The sequence below is a fragment of the Pterocles gutturalis genome, unplaced genomic scaffold, assembly GCF_000699245.1.
Source record: "Pterocles gutturalis isolate BGI_N339 unplaced genomic scaffold, ASM69924v1 scaffold35322, whole genome shotgun sequence".
NCBI classification, from domain to species: Eukaryota; Metazoa; Chordata; class Aves; order Pterocliformes; family Pteroclidae; genus Pterocles; species Pterocles gutturalis.
In genome coordinates this window covers 6920-22827 of record NW_010109022.1, presented here as the reverse complement: position 1 = coordinate 22827, position 15908 = coordinate 6920, and the positions used below count along the sequence as shown (strand labels likewise).

The 15908-nt window shown below is 41.1% G+C and overlaps 1 protein-coding gene across 3 annotated transcripts in view; it reads right to left on the bottom strand.

Annotated features, from left to right (window-relative positions):
• ERG (v-ets avian erythroblastosis virus E26 oncogene homolog) overlaps positions 1–15908 on the bottom strand; it is a 34140-nt gene that overhangs the window by 11923 nt on the left and 6309 nt on the right. For 2 of the 3 annotated variants that reach the window (XM_010072840.1, XM_010072841.1), the window contains exons 2-4: positions 6221–6372; positions 3054–3257; positions 2027–2107 (exon numbers count right to left, since the gene is read on the bottom strand). In XM_010072840.1, coding sequence (XP_010071142.1) covers positions 2027–2107; positions 3054–3257; positions 6221–6372 — 437 coding nt within the window. The remainder of the gene's footprint in view (positions 1–2026; positions 2108–3053; positions 3258–6220; positions 6373–15908) is intronic. The other variant, XM_010072842.1, reaches the window with a different exon arrangement.

The window sequence follows — 15908 nt, the reverse complement described above, 5'->3', positions numbered from 1 at the left end:
TTCATTTTCACAGTCCCTGAGTCCACTGATATTTTCCCTCTTGTAGTGTGTCTGAATGAAGACTATGAATAACTAATTTTTATCTTAGGGCTGTTATATATAGAAGTTAATTGTGATAGCCTTTGCACCTGTGTAAATCCATTCAAATTACTGGGTAAAAGGCTGTGCAAAATCTGTGTTAAGTGAGGAGTGAGTCAAGTTCAGGAAATCCCTTCTACCTTCCCCACAATCACCACCACCTGGGCAGGTGGTTTCATATCTTGTGAAATAAAATTTCTTTGCCTTCCCTTCATTAGTGCATGCACATCCCAAGCAGGTTCATATTTTCAGAGGCTGTAGGCCTGTGCCAAAGCCTATTGGTGCCTGTGGGAATCTCCTCACAGACACTGGTTGGCTTTGGATCAGACCTTCAGAAATCTAATTCTCCTCACAGAGTGAAAAATGAGCTTGATATAGAAAATGGCATCTCACTTAGGCATTGAAATTGCTCTAACTACATCAACAGACTTCTAATGACCATCTCTAGGAACATGAAAAGTGTCATAAGGATTTCTGCAATTACTGCTGACTTAAAGAACCTGTTTCTAACTCTTTTGAGGTCCTTTGAAAATCCCCTCTGAAGATCTTCTGTCACCAGAACAACTAATTTTCCTTATGCTGATGATCAGCATGATATTATTCACACACCCAATGACAGTAATGCAGATAATCTCATTTTGGTAAAATTTATTTCAAAATATCATTGTCAGTGCACACATATAGAAAAAGATAACACATAGAACTGCTGAGCAACACTTGGATAACTGTATGTGGGAACTACTTGGAAAATTAGAATCTGGAAGGCCAGAGGTGGAAAACACCATTGAGTCCATTTGTTTTTAAAAAGGCTTAAGGCTTATTCCAAACTCCATCAAGGTCAATAGAAAATTCTTTGATGCCTTTGGTGGGGTTTGCAGCAGGCCTACAGTGCACAGTAGGACTTTATGTCAAGTGGCAAACATATAATCTCAGGGAGAGATTTTCTAATCTAGTTAATTTTGCTAGGAGATTCACTGCTATTTACCACAATGAAAAACTCAATGAAATACAAAAAAGGCACTGCAATCCAAGGTTTGGTTTTTTTTTTTCTCTTTTGCATTATCCTTTGTATTATCTTTTTCATTTCTCATAAAGAATTGTTATTTCTGGTCACTGTAGGTAACTAATACCCTCAGGCATGATCATACAATATTTCAAACATCTTTAATCAGTTTGCATACCATACTATATGTATAATTCCATGCCATCCTCTACTGCACAACTGCTAGAGCAAGATAAAATTTATTCTGAATTATTTTCATAAATATTTTAAGTCACATCCTGAAAGACAGGCACTTTTCAGGCATGTATTGTATCGTTCTCTGACCTACACTCAACACTTTTCTGGGCCTACTTAACAGAAGGGTGAATATTAACAAAAATCATTTTACATTCAGATCAGACTTAGTGGAAATTACAACATCAAACTTAGCGAAGTTTTCAGCTCAAGTCCCATATAGCTGACAAATGAGATGAGCAAACTACCTAAATAGCAATTTTATTGAGTTATATCATATATACTGCATGGGAGGGGAGACAGTCCCAATTCACTGGAGCCCACAGCACTTAGGCGAACACTGAAGCACTTTTGAGCTCCACCAACCTTCTAGAGATCCATCGAGTAGATCTGACAGTACAAGACAGAATGAGAAAAAAAGGCCTCAGAGACAAAGGCCCTGAGCTTGCAGTTTATTATGTGTCAGGGACCCCATTCTCTTGTAGGACACGAGAAATTACCAGTAAGGAAACCATTTTTGCACCATCTGGCCCTATATGATCTCACCATCTTTTCTGTGTGCCTGTGCATAAAACTCACACACGCAGCAAGGAGAGAATATGCTTGTCTCCCTCCTGATTTACCATTTCCATTTTTAGCAAGCAACCCATAAACAAGAATCCTGTGCTTTTAGAAGATGGCCTATAGCAATGGGAGCAGTGCCAGCATTACCTGTGTTTCTAGCATGCATTAACCGTGGAGAGTTTTGTAAGGCCTTATCAACATCATCTGAAGTCAAATGTGGAAGAGGAGCTACAAAACAAAACAAAAAGCAACACCAAAATGAAAAAAAAAATTGTGAATTATCTTTTTAAACCATATTTTCCCCTGATAGGACTGTTTGAATGAGAGTCTACCGACAGTCAGTTTCAGTCTACAGTTTGGAGGGATGCCTGTGTGCTACAGCTTAAACTAGGGCATTCATTTATTCCACATTATGAATGCATAATATTTCTGACTGATTATTGACAGTGTGCGTGTGGAGAAGACTGCACCGCACTGGTGTTGCAATGCTTGTTTTATTCTTTAAAAACCATGTTCACTTCAACTTCTTTAAACTGAGGCAAACCTGAAAAATTTCCTCAAGCTTAAGTGAAAGCCCTCAAGCCAGGAATTCACTAGTCCCTTCTTTCCCTTTGAAATGGTAGCCATGCACTACAAGTAATTTTCATTTGGACTTCAGGGACTGTTCCTTTTTTCCATGAATTTACAGAACTTCTATTCAATATAGTGAAATCTTCCTGAACCTAATCAGAGCAGAGGAAACTGCTGTCAGTCCTTAGAATCATGCCTGGAATTTGCTTTATGAACCAATGTTTGCACTCTCGTCTAGCATTCACATCGTTAAAATGGAAAGAAATTAGTATGTGACCAGAAAAAACATTAGCACTGAATCCCATATTATTTTCTTCCTACAGCATGCTGATGAATATTCTGGGTTTCAATTTGATTTTTCTCTGAGATGGACATGTGGAAATACCTTCTAACTCTTTTCATCAACGAACATGAGTGAAAGCCAACTGAAATTAATAAGAGTCTTTCCATCAAACTCAAAAGGCTTTTGATGTTCTTAGGAACAGCAACATTTGCAACAGATATTTGAAAACCCAGCTGAGTGTATCCACATCATTAAATCTAAGACTGATATCAACCACAGATTGATTGTAGCCACTACCATAATGACAGAAAACTAGCTTACTCTCTCTGAGGTAGTGTAGGTGTGACAGGAGGATATCTGCATTATAGCTTGGGGTGAGTCTCTGGAAGTCATCCTTGGTCATTTTACACAGCTCCTTCCCATCGATGTTCTGGAACAACGAGATGTCCACATCTGGGAGACCATACTCCTTCACCGCCCATTCAAGCCACTGGCGTACGTGGTCTGTGCTCCATAACATAGGATCTGGTGGTATCACAAAACATAAAATTAGGCAGAGAGAAGAGAGTACTAATGCGCCGGACCAGTACAAAAAAATGTAGACTACAGCCAAACTGAAGAGAACTTAATCCCCTGTTTACTGACTGCTGGAGATAAACGAGGAATTAATTTGGCCTCTTGAGTGCAAAGGAGAATAACTGCCTGTGAAAAACTATTAGGGAAGAGCTGTGAGCTCTGAACATTAACAACAAGCCCTCTGCTGTTGAGCTCCTTCTCCCACTTAGTTCTATTGTCTTGTTATTTTTATGCATTATTATCCACAGATTAACATAAGCTCCTGTCCTCATGCAGGGAATACCCTCCAGAAAAGTATTTAAGAGCCCACTAACAGTACTGCAACTTGTATCTGAACAACTTTCAAAGCTCTCTGTTGAATTTGTATCTCTATTCAATAGAAATTTCCACTCAAGTTTCTTGGGCATAGGCTAAGTAAGCACTCACAGATTTTACTAGTTGTTTAATAAACTAGAGTGGGTCATATTAAAATATTCTGCACTTTCTGTCCTAGACTGCTGTGTTGTACTGGGGTACATGGCTACACCTGCCTGGGTTTTTACATACTACCTCCAGTATTGACAAAACTATCTGTGGAAAAAAGCAACAACTAGTCCACATTTTTTAGCAAAACATAAGGCCAAATACCTTGTGGTTTTGAATGAATCCTTGATTTTAACTCAGACTTATTTTTTTCCTGTAAACTCCCCCTTTTCTATTTCTCTGCCATTCTGCTTTTCCCTTCTCTTGAGTTACAGTAAGCACCCATCAGCATGAAGGTCCCTAACAACCTGCAGTCCACATCCCTGTAATAGAAGACAGCTCCTACCATGAATAATTTATACTTTTTGAAGAGAAAATAATAAAGCTAAGGGGAAACAAACTCCTTGAGAGTTCGTGCCTTCCAACCTAAATGATCCTGTGATTCTGTGATATCCTGAAAACCAAGAATGGAGCACACAGAGGTCAAATGGTTGTAGTCTGTCACATATAAGTCTGTGGAAGGGCTGGGACTTGAGTGACAGCCTAAATAGCTTTTATGTGGCTTAACTCAGTGTCATTCCCTCTCTTTTGACTGTTGTTCACGTTGGTCTGAAAGAGGTAGGGACCTCTTTCCACGAGCTAGGAACTAGTCAGAGTCTGTGGTGCTGTTGCTCACCTCCCAGTCCTTCACCCACTAGTGCCTCCCCTTTTCTGGCACTTCTTTTGGCATTTTAAGCCCTTGCAAGTCAGAATATTTAATCCCTGTAAGCTTCAGAGGGTTTCTCTTTTCTCTGAATTGCACCAAAAAACACTTAAAAGAACTCCTCCATCTGGTATGAAATATGTAGCAAACTGGAGAGACGCAAGTCTGCAACCTAGGGTCTGGATGAGATTGCCCACATCTACAGCAGAGAACTCCAGCAACTACATTCAGTTTGTTTTGAAGCAAACAACCAAACATCAGAGAGTTTACCAAAGCATTTTGATCATGTCTATAGTTTTTAAATGCTTTCTATTTATGATAATGAGAAAGCTACCACAGCTGGAAATGCAAATTTTGCTTTTTTTATTCCTAAACTTTGCCACATGAGCTGCACACTGCCTATGTGGTAGTCAAACAAAACCAACTAAGTTTCACCCATACATTTTTTCTAGGGACCTCAAAATAGCAAGGCTGTGACTGTGACCATCTTGTTCCTTGAATGTCGCTCAAATCCACATCAAAACACACCGCCAGGAACATGCTGAGAAAAAAAGATGCTGCTGACCTAACCATGCTAAGGGTTACTGAAAGACTGAAAAAAGTGCCAACCACCAAGAAGACAAATGTTTTAGAAGAACATTCAAATATAATGAATTTCAGTGTGGTCTGCTTCCAGTTGGTAGGACACTTCATTATTCAGTGCATCACTCTTCTGTACTTCAGAATAGAACTCCCAATACCATTGCAGAGGATACTGCAACATATTTGTCCACACATATCTTGACAAATAACTGAAATAATCACAGCTTGCAAAATTGGCCACAGTTAGTACTCTTGCATATCTTAGCAACTGAGAAACTGTAAGAATATTAAGCAACATAGCAGTAACAGAAATGTTTCAGATAGGCACATCTCTGCTGGAGAGGAACTAGCAGCAAAACATTCCCTTCTGTTTGCAGTTGCAGGTGTTCTGTCTATTCTCTGTGTATCCAGTCGTTTATGAACACCCACATATGTCATGATGGTCTAATGCTTTGACTTCAGAAATAAGCATGCTAATTATTTTGCAAACCAAGGTAATAAACCTCCCAGCAGAGGTTTGTTTGGAGGACAAGGCACACAAGAGTGAATGCCTTCTAGTTCAATTAACTGCTGAATCCCACAACCAAGCTTGCCAAGACTAACCAAGAATTTCTCAATTGTGCTCTTATAGTGCAGTGGAGTTGGCAGTTTGATTATTAAAATGTTTTACACTGCTCAGACTCGGGGGATAGCCTAGATAAATGCTTTTCATGTGCTGTTTGATCTCATAGAAGCTATTCTGGGTTTAGCATGCTGAGGGCTAGACTGCATTTGGCATTTGCAGGGATATTGTGTAGGACGGTGACCCTTTCTCCCTCCCACACACTCTGCACCCAGTTAGTCCATGGTGTTAGGAAATGTAAGTGGCTCTTCATGTTGCCCACTTTAGGGTAAAATACTCCAAAAGGAGCTAGAGAAATCAGATAAGATCTGAGTGCCTGTAATCAGACAGTTCTGCTGCTGAAAGGGGAAGAACAGGTTGAGCAGGTGGCTTCACTATGATATTTCTCAGCTCATTCTCTTAATAACACTGGGGAATTACTGCTCTTTTCTTCCTGATCACCTGTTTCACATTGACACTTTTCTCCATATCTTCTTAAATAATGTTAGCAGACTTAGGGGAAATGCATTTTTTTGCTTGAAATTTTTGTGTAGAGGGTCTAACCTGCTGGCACAATGACTCTTCGTTCATTGGTAGTCATATTTGGGGGTGGAATGTGCTTCTCTTCCATGTAGTTTCCATAGTTCATCCCAACATTGTCTGAGCCGCTAACCATTTTTCCTCCTTTTGCCACGCTGCAGTCATCAGGAGAATTCCTAGACAGAGAAGAGAGGTGTGCTTCTATTATTATTCCCATCCCTACTAATATCCTCAGCAAATAATCACGCTGAATGAAATGGAACAAATGGGACTGCAGCACCAGGGTTGGTCTGTCACTGGAAAACTCAGCACCTACCACCCGACGACTCTGCTGACTCCTTCAGTTGCCTCAGAAAAAGATGACCAGCCTTGATGGACAATATATTTATTTCTATTTTCAAAAGATCAGGCTCTTATATGTCTCCAAGCACATAAACACTAACAATTTATTTCCAGAGACTGGGCTAGAATGGACGCTTACTGAGCCTGATGGCTGCAAGTAGCCACACTTCTGTCTCCAAGCATCTCACAGACAACTCAGCAAACACAGAGATGTATCCACTTAATGCAAATTTTCTCAGGGAAAACCGTTGGGGAAATTAGTTGTCATTGTCCAAGCCTTGAACAAGGCTTGTCCAAGCCTTGGACAGCTTCCCGTCTTCACTGCTGTCATTTTTTCATGTGGACCACACTCAGTTTCACTTTATGTCATGCAATGTAGACACAATTCTACGTATGGCCTACAGAAAAGGAACATTTGCCAAAGCCATGATTCAAAATACCACACGCATGACTGGAAAAACCTTCCAGCTCCTGACTAGCACATTCTCCATGGTACTGTAGTCAAGAAATGGAAATCTGCAGAGGATCTGCAACCGGACACCTCTTTAATTTTGGCTTTGCTTTCTGAATAGAGTCTTTAGGTTTAACATCCCACAGGGGGTTCCCTAATGGCATTTTAATTGCATCACAGTTTTCTTTCTGGCAGACACAGACATATTTGTCCCTTAATTTAATGTCTACAACGTGTTTCATCAGAAAGAGAAAAATTGTTACAAAAATCAAAATAAAGAACAGAGCCACAGGGAATACCTTTAAACGTAAAGAGGCTGTTTGGCAAGGGAAGGAGGGTGTTAGTTGGGTTTTGGTTTCTTTAGTGATACTATATCACTAACAAGCTTTCTTTCAGTCCTGCCATTTAAATCCTGAAGTGGTACTACGGTCTTACTAAACAAGCAGCAAGTCAGGTTGTGATGATTCATTTTGGTTCCTTGCAAGCCAACTAAAATGCATCCTGGAGAACTAAGAGACCTTCCATGGACCCAGACTCCTGGAAGCGTGTTTCAGGATCTGCCCCCCATGCCCCTAAATGTGTTTCACCCAGAACCCCTTGCTCTTCCCATCTCAGAAATTCCAGCTCTTGCTCCAAGTGCTGGGTAGCTGTGCCACTCTAAGCTCACCAGTGGTAAGAAGACACGTAGATTCCTCAGAAGAGTTTTGCTATTCTTTGAGGACAAAAGAGGAAAAATAACGTACGGTTTGGACCACCGTCTGCTCAACATACATCAAAATATGTGGCAGGTATTTTATCCAGTGCCCAAGTGACTTGGTTGAGTTGACTCTCAGCACTACCATGGGTCAGGAATGAATGCATTTATAATTCTCACATGAGTTTCTTAAAAAATAACTAGTACTTGGAAAGCTGAAAAGATTCAGGATACATCTTAAATACTAAAAGTACATTTTAAGTATATCAATTTTTCTTCTGTACAGTGTTACTACTGATTTTACTATGTTGTGTGAATGTATATATTTAAAAAATTAACTGCTGATGGCTTTCAGTTTAAAAATAAAATGCATCACAGAAATCAGTCAATGAGTACTGTTATCTTCTTTAGGAGAAGGAACAGGGCCCTGAATGTTGCCAGGGAAATGTTGGCTATGCATACCTTTTTCAGGTACAAAATATCTTGGGTGCCACATAACATATTGCATATGAGATCTGCCTTGTGTAAAGGTACTACAACTGCTCTGTCAGCCACAGGACTGAATAATAATCACAAGGGAAGACAGAGTCAGCACATGGTCTTGCCTGTCACTGACTGGTGGTGAATTAGCCTTTCCCCTCAGAATCAGAATACTTGGGCATTATTCTCTCAGGTTTCACTTTTTTATTCCTCTACATACCTCTAAATATAATTCTGGGATACAGCTTATTTCTGTCTAAATAGAGCTAAGCAAAACAAACTAACTTCTTCTTTCAGACGTAAACATGTTGAAAAAGAACTTTTGTGATTATTCCTTGTGACTAAAATGTTGGCTTTTTCTGTTTACCTTTAACAAATACAAATAGCATATATGCATAAGTGAGTTTGGATACTAAATCATATATATTTGGAAACATCATCCAACTCTTGTCCTCATACCTGTGCAGACACCCACCCTGACTTCCAAGGTCAGTTATGTTACAAAGACAAAAGAAAGAACCATTTGGCCCATTCACTGACATTTTAGGGATGTTTTTGGGAAACAGCTAGCAGGATCCTTTGGCCTAACTGGCACAGTTACTTTGTTTTGTTTTTCTGTGAAAAGAAACTTGGGATTTAGGGACATCAAAGTCTTGCTCCTGACATGAAGTATCACACCAGTATTAGCCTACATCACTTCTACAGGCAATTGTGCATTAAAAATACTCTTGTAAACACTGAACAGTAAATTATGTGAAAGATCGAGTAGTAGCACACAGCTTTTGGCAATCTGACAAGGCTTCTGAGCTGGTTTTCTGATCTGAATATAAACAGACAGGGGTGGAGAAGAAGATCATGAATAAGTCATAACTTTTCATTAAAATCCAGAAGCAGATGGTCAAGGGTTTTATCCCATTTGCTTACTGGGTGGAGAAGCAAATCCTCAGTTCAGCAAATCTGAGACCATGCTTAACTTCAAGCATGTAAACAGCTCCATGGGAGCTTACAGGACTACTTATGTGCTTCGAATTGAGTGTGTGCTTATGCATACCACTGAACCAAGGCTTAATTCAAATGGCTGGAACGGACTTCTACAGTATAGAAAGCAAAACTGAAAATGCAAGCAGACACTAAAAACAGTATTTTTAGTGCCCAGAACAACAAGAGAGTGATTGTCTGCAAAGGCTTTTTTTAGGACTTTCTGTGAGTCTGCTTTATTTCTGAACCACTGGGAGAGCAGAGGCAGTGGAAAAGCAGATTTCAGAAAGTGTGCCCAGTGTAAAGGGTGCAGCCTCGCAGTGATTCATCCTTAGCTCCAGGTCTGAAATGAAACCTGAGATGTTTTTCTTCATAGCTGCATGTTATTTTTACCTTTTGTAAATATACTGTGTTACACCTGGAATTTAAAAAAAAAAAAAAAAAAAAAAGGTGGAAAGACTACGATCATGCTGCCCAGCAACCCAAGAACACTTTGTCCAGTTCTGAGCTGATCCAGCTCCGACTGCTGATAAATGTCTGTTAAAGAAAGTATTTTGCAATGGGTCCTTCGACCTGGAAGTCTCACCTTTATTGAGGGTTACTTAGAATCAAGCTGATTTGATGGTTAAATTTAGCACCCATTTTGAAGCCGATTGGAGTTTTGCCAACCACTGACTCTGAGGAAAGCAGATGTAAGTCTATAAATAAGTGTATGAAACACATTTTTTCCTCTTCACTGTGCTACTATTTTCCCCATGTGACATAAACCACCTGTGTTGTGTTAAAATGCAAAGTGTCAGAGAAACACAGATTAGGAATCAGTAAAATCTGACGTGATCTCTGTGACATTCCCATAATACAAACCCCTCTATTTAATATTTCTGAATTTCAGAGGGAAATAAATGAGAAAAAATGTATTCACCAAATATCCACACGCCTTTATAAGTTTATTTAATAACCACATCTTGGATAACTTCCTTACAGAGGCTACTCATAGAAAAGGGGTCTCAGGAGAGTAGAGTGGTGTAAGGACACTTTGAAGAGTTTTTCGTGGACAGTCCCCATCCAGCCTGCAGCTGGTCAGCTCAGAGGACATGCCGAGCTACCAGGAACTTTTCTTCTGTGAGGCTCTGGCAAACAAACCATGACACTGTCCTACAGGATACAGATTCCTCTCCTCACCTCTGCTCTCCCATTTTGTATTGCCAGTGACCTGAGAAAGAGGGGAACGGCCCCAGAAGGACTGTGATGGTCTCACTATGTCCTTATGTACAAGAAGGAGAGCTCTGTAAAGCCAGCTCCCTCTGATAATCTGGGTCAACATATGTAAATTTATATTTAGCCAAAATGGCATCATGTAAAGGTCAGCTCATACTGAGTGTATTGCAAAGCATGTTCAGGCTCATCTCCATTCACCGCAACCACTCAAGCTGTAGTGAATTCGGTTGGTGTTTCAACCCCAAAAATGGTTTGTCAATGAAAAAGTGGCCCATGAAGAAAAAAACTAAACTTCAAGGCCAGGCTGGATGAAGCTTTGAGCAACCTGGTCTAGCGGAAGGTGTCCGTGCCCATGGCAGGGGGGTTGGAACTTGATGATCTTTAAGGTCCCTTCCAACCCAAACCATTCTATGATTATATGATTCCCTGATATTTCTTACTTGGAGGTACACTGCTGTTTCCTAAAGCACAGCTGACATCCTGTAGTGATAGGGTTATGCATACCTCTGAAACCTTGGCAGATTTTGTAGTCAGAGGTAAGAAGTATTCTTCCAGTCAAGTGCTTATCAGTATCACACTTGGCTAGGGTCGTCCCCAAAATGATCTCCCTACAATATCCACAATCTCAATTCAAAGTGCTACACAGCTGCAGCCATAAACTTTCTTCCCTGCTCCTCTCTACACCCTCTTCCTCTTCATGAATCAGTGATTCACATTGCTGAGACCTGCCACAGCAGTAACATGCAAAGAAGGGTCATGCGGATCCCCCTTTTGGGTTCCCCTTTGGCAGCAATCACTGGCGACAGCCCGATACTCCCTGGTGAGAATGAGCCCGTGCTCCCCAGATGCTGGAGCAGGAGGGTGGCTGCACCAGCAGCTTTGCAGAGCCCCAGGGGCTGCTTCCCTGGCACCAACAGGGATCCCCATGGGTGCTAAGTGCGACTCTGACAAGCAGCTTCAGTAGTGATATCAGAGGCCCCAACACTTGCTTAGACAGAGCTCAGTTTCCACCACACACACTCATTGCCCAACACCACAGCTGGATGCTGCTGCCCGGCTTCTTCTGTGCATACACCAGGCCAAGCCCTGCAAGCACACCAAGCTCTCTGCCCCTGTCCAGGCACCTGCCCTTAAATCTCCTGCATGAGCACCACCACACTTAACCTGCTGAAAGGAAAACAGAGGTTTTATTCTCCCTTCCAGGGCTTCTTGCAGAAGCAGTACAAAATTCCCCTCAGAAGACTCCAGCATAAGAGAGGCATTAAAATGCCAGAAAATGCACATAGGTTGAAATATCCCTGGGATGCTCACATAGGCTCTCGTGTAACTGCTTAGCGAACTGGGCTGGGGAGCTGCTTCCCCAGCAAGTACTCAAATAAGTAAATAAATGGGTGGGTGGGTAAGTAACTCAGTGCTTAGCTATAAACTGAGTCACTCCCCACCCACGCGGTGCGGCTGTGTGAAGGAGATGCTCACCCACAGGAAAGGGGATGGCCAGGGTGGGAGTGAGCTGCCGAGGCCTGTGGAAGGGAGGGAGGCCCACCAGGACCCACGCCGCAGGTTAAAGCTAGCTGAAACTGATGCTGAAGCCACCATTAAAGTCTTTATCTTTGCTATAACGTGAGTGTCAAAAGCAATCCTAAGAAGACAAAAGAAAATGAAGGAAAACTGAAGCCGTCACTGAGCCAGGCAGTCATGGAGGAGCACTGCTCCATGCGGGGATATGCAGGGGCAACCAAAACAGTCTTCAACAGCCCCAACAGCCCCCACAAAGAGGCTACGATTAAGGCAGCCCCATGCTAACACACCCCCGCAGTGTCCAAAACAGGGGTAGACACTGCTGTGTATGGTGGTCCAGGCTTGGTAGGTGCTCAGGGTTGTATGGGGCCAGCCCAGGAATTGCTCAGAGGTGTCACAGTGTGGCATGTAGAAGTGCCTTCAGTTCCTTCCTCCAGAGAAAGGAGAAAGCAAACACCACATGCCAACACATGCAATGTTGTTGGCTTTCTGTAAGCAAAACAAAAGATGCTTGTTTATTGAGTTGTATATGCAGCAGCTGTTCACTTTCAATCAAACAATAACTTTTGCTAATTGAAACAATCTTTTTTTTTTTCTTTTGTTTAACTTTCCCTGGCTATCTTGCCGTCCACAGCTGCTTCAAGCCTTAAGGCCATCATGGCAAATTAAGGCAGTCAGCATCTGGCTCACTAGAGGCCAGTCAAGCTATAAATATTACCCGGCTGGCTCTTTGTGTTCACAGTGTGGGGAAACAGCTGGTTTAAGTTTGACTGCACGTTGTCATTTCTCCATTAGTGCAAACACTTCAATATTTCTTATGTGTGAGGTTGGAGCGAAGAAAGGGAAAGAAGGGAAGGGGGTCACTAAAAGCCAAAGCTAAGAAATTATGTTCTGTATATACATAATCTACAATTAGATTGCTGCCTGGGAGAAGGCTGAAGTCTGACATGGTGATAGCTAGGCCAAAGCCACAATGACTTCCCAGTTGGCCTATAACTTTCAGGACCTATTTTGTCTTGTTTTTCTTTTATTATTTTTATAGAAATTCTATTATAATGGTAATGGATTACATTTCTCAAATTGTATTTCATTTCAAGAGCTTGTAAGACGGTTGTATTTGTGGTTTCATAAACTATGAAATACCGGGAGACAGGGCCCTTCCCAAACCACATATGCCGTCTTTTGTGGGCAGGGATCATATAGAAAGTTAGGAAAGTAGAGCATGCCAGGCATAAACAGAAGTGACATCCTGTGTGGGAACCATAATCCCCCATGTCTGCAGAATGTCTGCTGATTTTCGTGATTAGCATTATCGGGATGTGAGGCTGATGAGTGCAAAATGGTAAAGCCAAAAACTAGACACTTTTCTTTTTCTTACCTTCTTCGTTTTCTTAAAATGCTATTCCCAAACTTTAAATACTGAACACCTCCAGTGATACTGCCCTGACCAAAACAGAACACCTATTAATGAAGGGAGAGAGGAGAAGACTCATCTCCAAATGTGCTGGGTAGGAGACAATCTACCTGCTGACAGTGCCTGTGCTGTGTCAGCCCAGGGGAACACCACAACCACCGTCTCTAAATGCTCTAGACACTGTAAATACTGTACTGGAAATAAAGCTGTAATGATAGCAATAGTCATAAATAATGACAGTGATCATAACTCTTGTGGGGTCCTATGTCATTATTTGAAGACTAATTTTATATTTCACTACTCATATGAGAGCTTTTGGTTGCTTAGCACTTTTGAAATTATGGCTATCCTCATCTCCCTCTTAAAGTCCTGAAAGCTAAGCACACAATTTAAACATCAGTGGTCAATCCAAAATGTAATCATGCCAATTATGAATGAAAATATTATCCCAGAGAGGAAAGCTTCTTAGCTAGCACCTGCTAGCCCAGCATCTCCAAAAAAATGCAAAAAAGTAGCTATGGTAGTGGTGAGCTGGGTTTGTTTTTCTCCTTGGCAATGTTTGCCTAAAGAACTGATACAAACCATGCACACGCACACACACATACACACACTAACATTAAGCTGGTGGATTTTCAGAGCAAAGAGGAACTTCTTGAAGTAGTCACACATAAAGCCTTACATGGAGAAGATCCTGAATTTGTAGTTTTTTTACTTTGGAAGGCAGCCACTCCACCAACCACACCACCACTGGAAAAAAGAGATTATCAGTCTGAGATAACTAACACCACGTTTTTTTACCCAAGATTAATGTTACTTTATACAGGCAGCTCCAATAAGTGCATTAGGAAAGTCATCCTCTTAAGACAGATCTCCCAGCTTTGCTGGGCTGGAGCCGGAGGAGAGACTCCCATTGACTTCCATGGGTTTTGGACCAGGTTTGTTGTTTAGTCTGAGCTGAGGTTTACCAAGAATACCAGGGCTGCATGCCGGTGGTACGCCACCAGATGTGGAATGGATGGCACTGAGCCTCAGCCACAGGGTTGTGCTCCAGCGATGGAAAAAGCTGTGCCCTTGAAAAACAAGTGACCTCAGGGTGATTACTGCAGACCAACCCTGTTTTGCCACATGTAGGATGAGTGCAAGGTATTCAAATGCTCTAACTAGATCCACCAGCATCATACCACAGACTGCACCATAACCTGGAGGTACCTCATCTAGCTTAAAGCACGCCAGCGTGGATCCTGGGAGCAGGACGGTCCTGTTGTGGTAGCAATACAGAGTCCATACAGAAGAATGCACCCTCCTTAGTGGCTGGGCACACCAGATGGCACATGGTTAGACTGCGCAAGGTACCTCAAGTGAGCCCATTCAAATTTTCTGGGTTGTGTAGCACAAATTAGCTACCACTTAGGAGACTTCACATCAAGGGTAAAAGAAAAAAAAAAAAACCACAAACAAAAACTTGAGGTCACTCTGGACTCTGAAAAGTCCTCCTGTGTGTCAGATGCACTCAACCCAGCTAGTACATAGGCTCTTTGATGAAAATTTAGAACAGTAACATGCAAAGAAAAATGGTATTTCCCAAAAGAGCCATCACAAAAGATATATTAAGTGATAATTTCATTCTCAAATGGTTTGCACTCAAACAATTGGTAGCACTTAAAACAACATTTTGCACATGATTAAATCTTAATGACAACTAATTATTTCTGGCATTTCTTTAAAACTTTTGTATCAAACAAGCTGATGTTGGAAAAATTCTGCTGTGCTTTCACTGCAGCTAACTTTTAAAATGCTTTTTCATTTAAATCATCATGCTGCTCATGGCAAGCGAAATTTATCTGTGGCCTGAATAAGACTCTATGTTCCATTTCAGACTCCCTTAAAAAGATTACCAACCGGTAAATGTAGTTCTTCCAAGCTACCTTTGTATAGTCCCACCCATGAGCATGGTGAAGACCCACGGGCGAGTGTATTCAGAGAACACAGAGCAATCCATGGATTTAAATGTTGTTTAAGCAGTATCTGGGGCCTGATAAGAGCATTTCCACAGGAGTGAATTTCACCCTAAATGCATGACATGAATTGCATTCATTCATTATAATAGAATTGCTCACACTTAATTTGGTAACATATGTAAAGAACAATAAACAGAAAAGTAACAGTATGACACATGCAGTTTCCAGATTCATATTACGGTGCTTTATTATAACAGGGTGAATCTTTTGGTCTGACTCAAGACAAATAAATAGCAGTAAACAATATTATTACATTCAGGTGAAATATTGACTATATGGTGGCACAAAAGGTCTCATTAGATTTATGTACCTGGAAGAAATATAATGGCTGTACCAACATAATGGATTTGAAGAAACTCAAGTTGATACCACCTGTGTCAATCTGCATTATACATGCAACAACAGCAAGGTAAATGACAGCTTTAATTTAAACTTTACTTACTTTATTTAAGGTAGGCCCTTAGGCTATATTTTTGGAGCCATGCAGCAGGGTTTAGCCTTAAAAATACTGTTATTGTTAAAGAAAACTATGTAGCTAATCCCTCTGCAGCACACTGAAAGTAACCCTTTAATTTCATTCTAATGTTACTTCTTCAGTA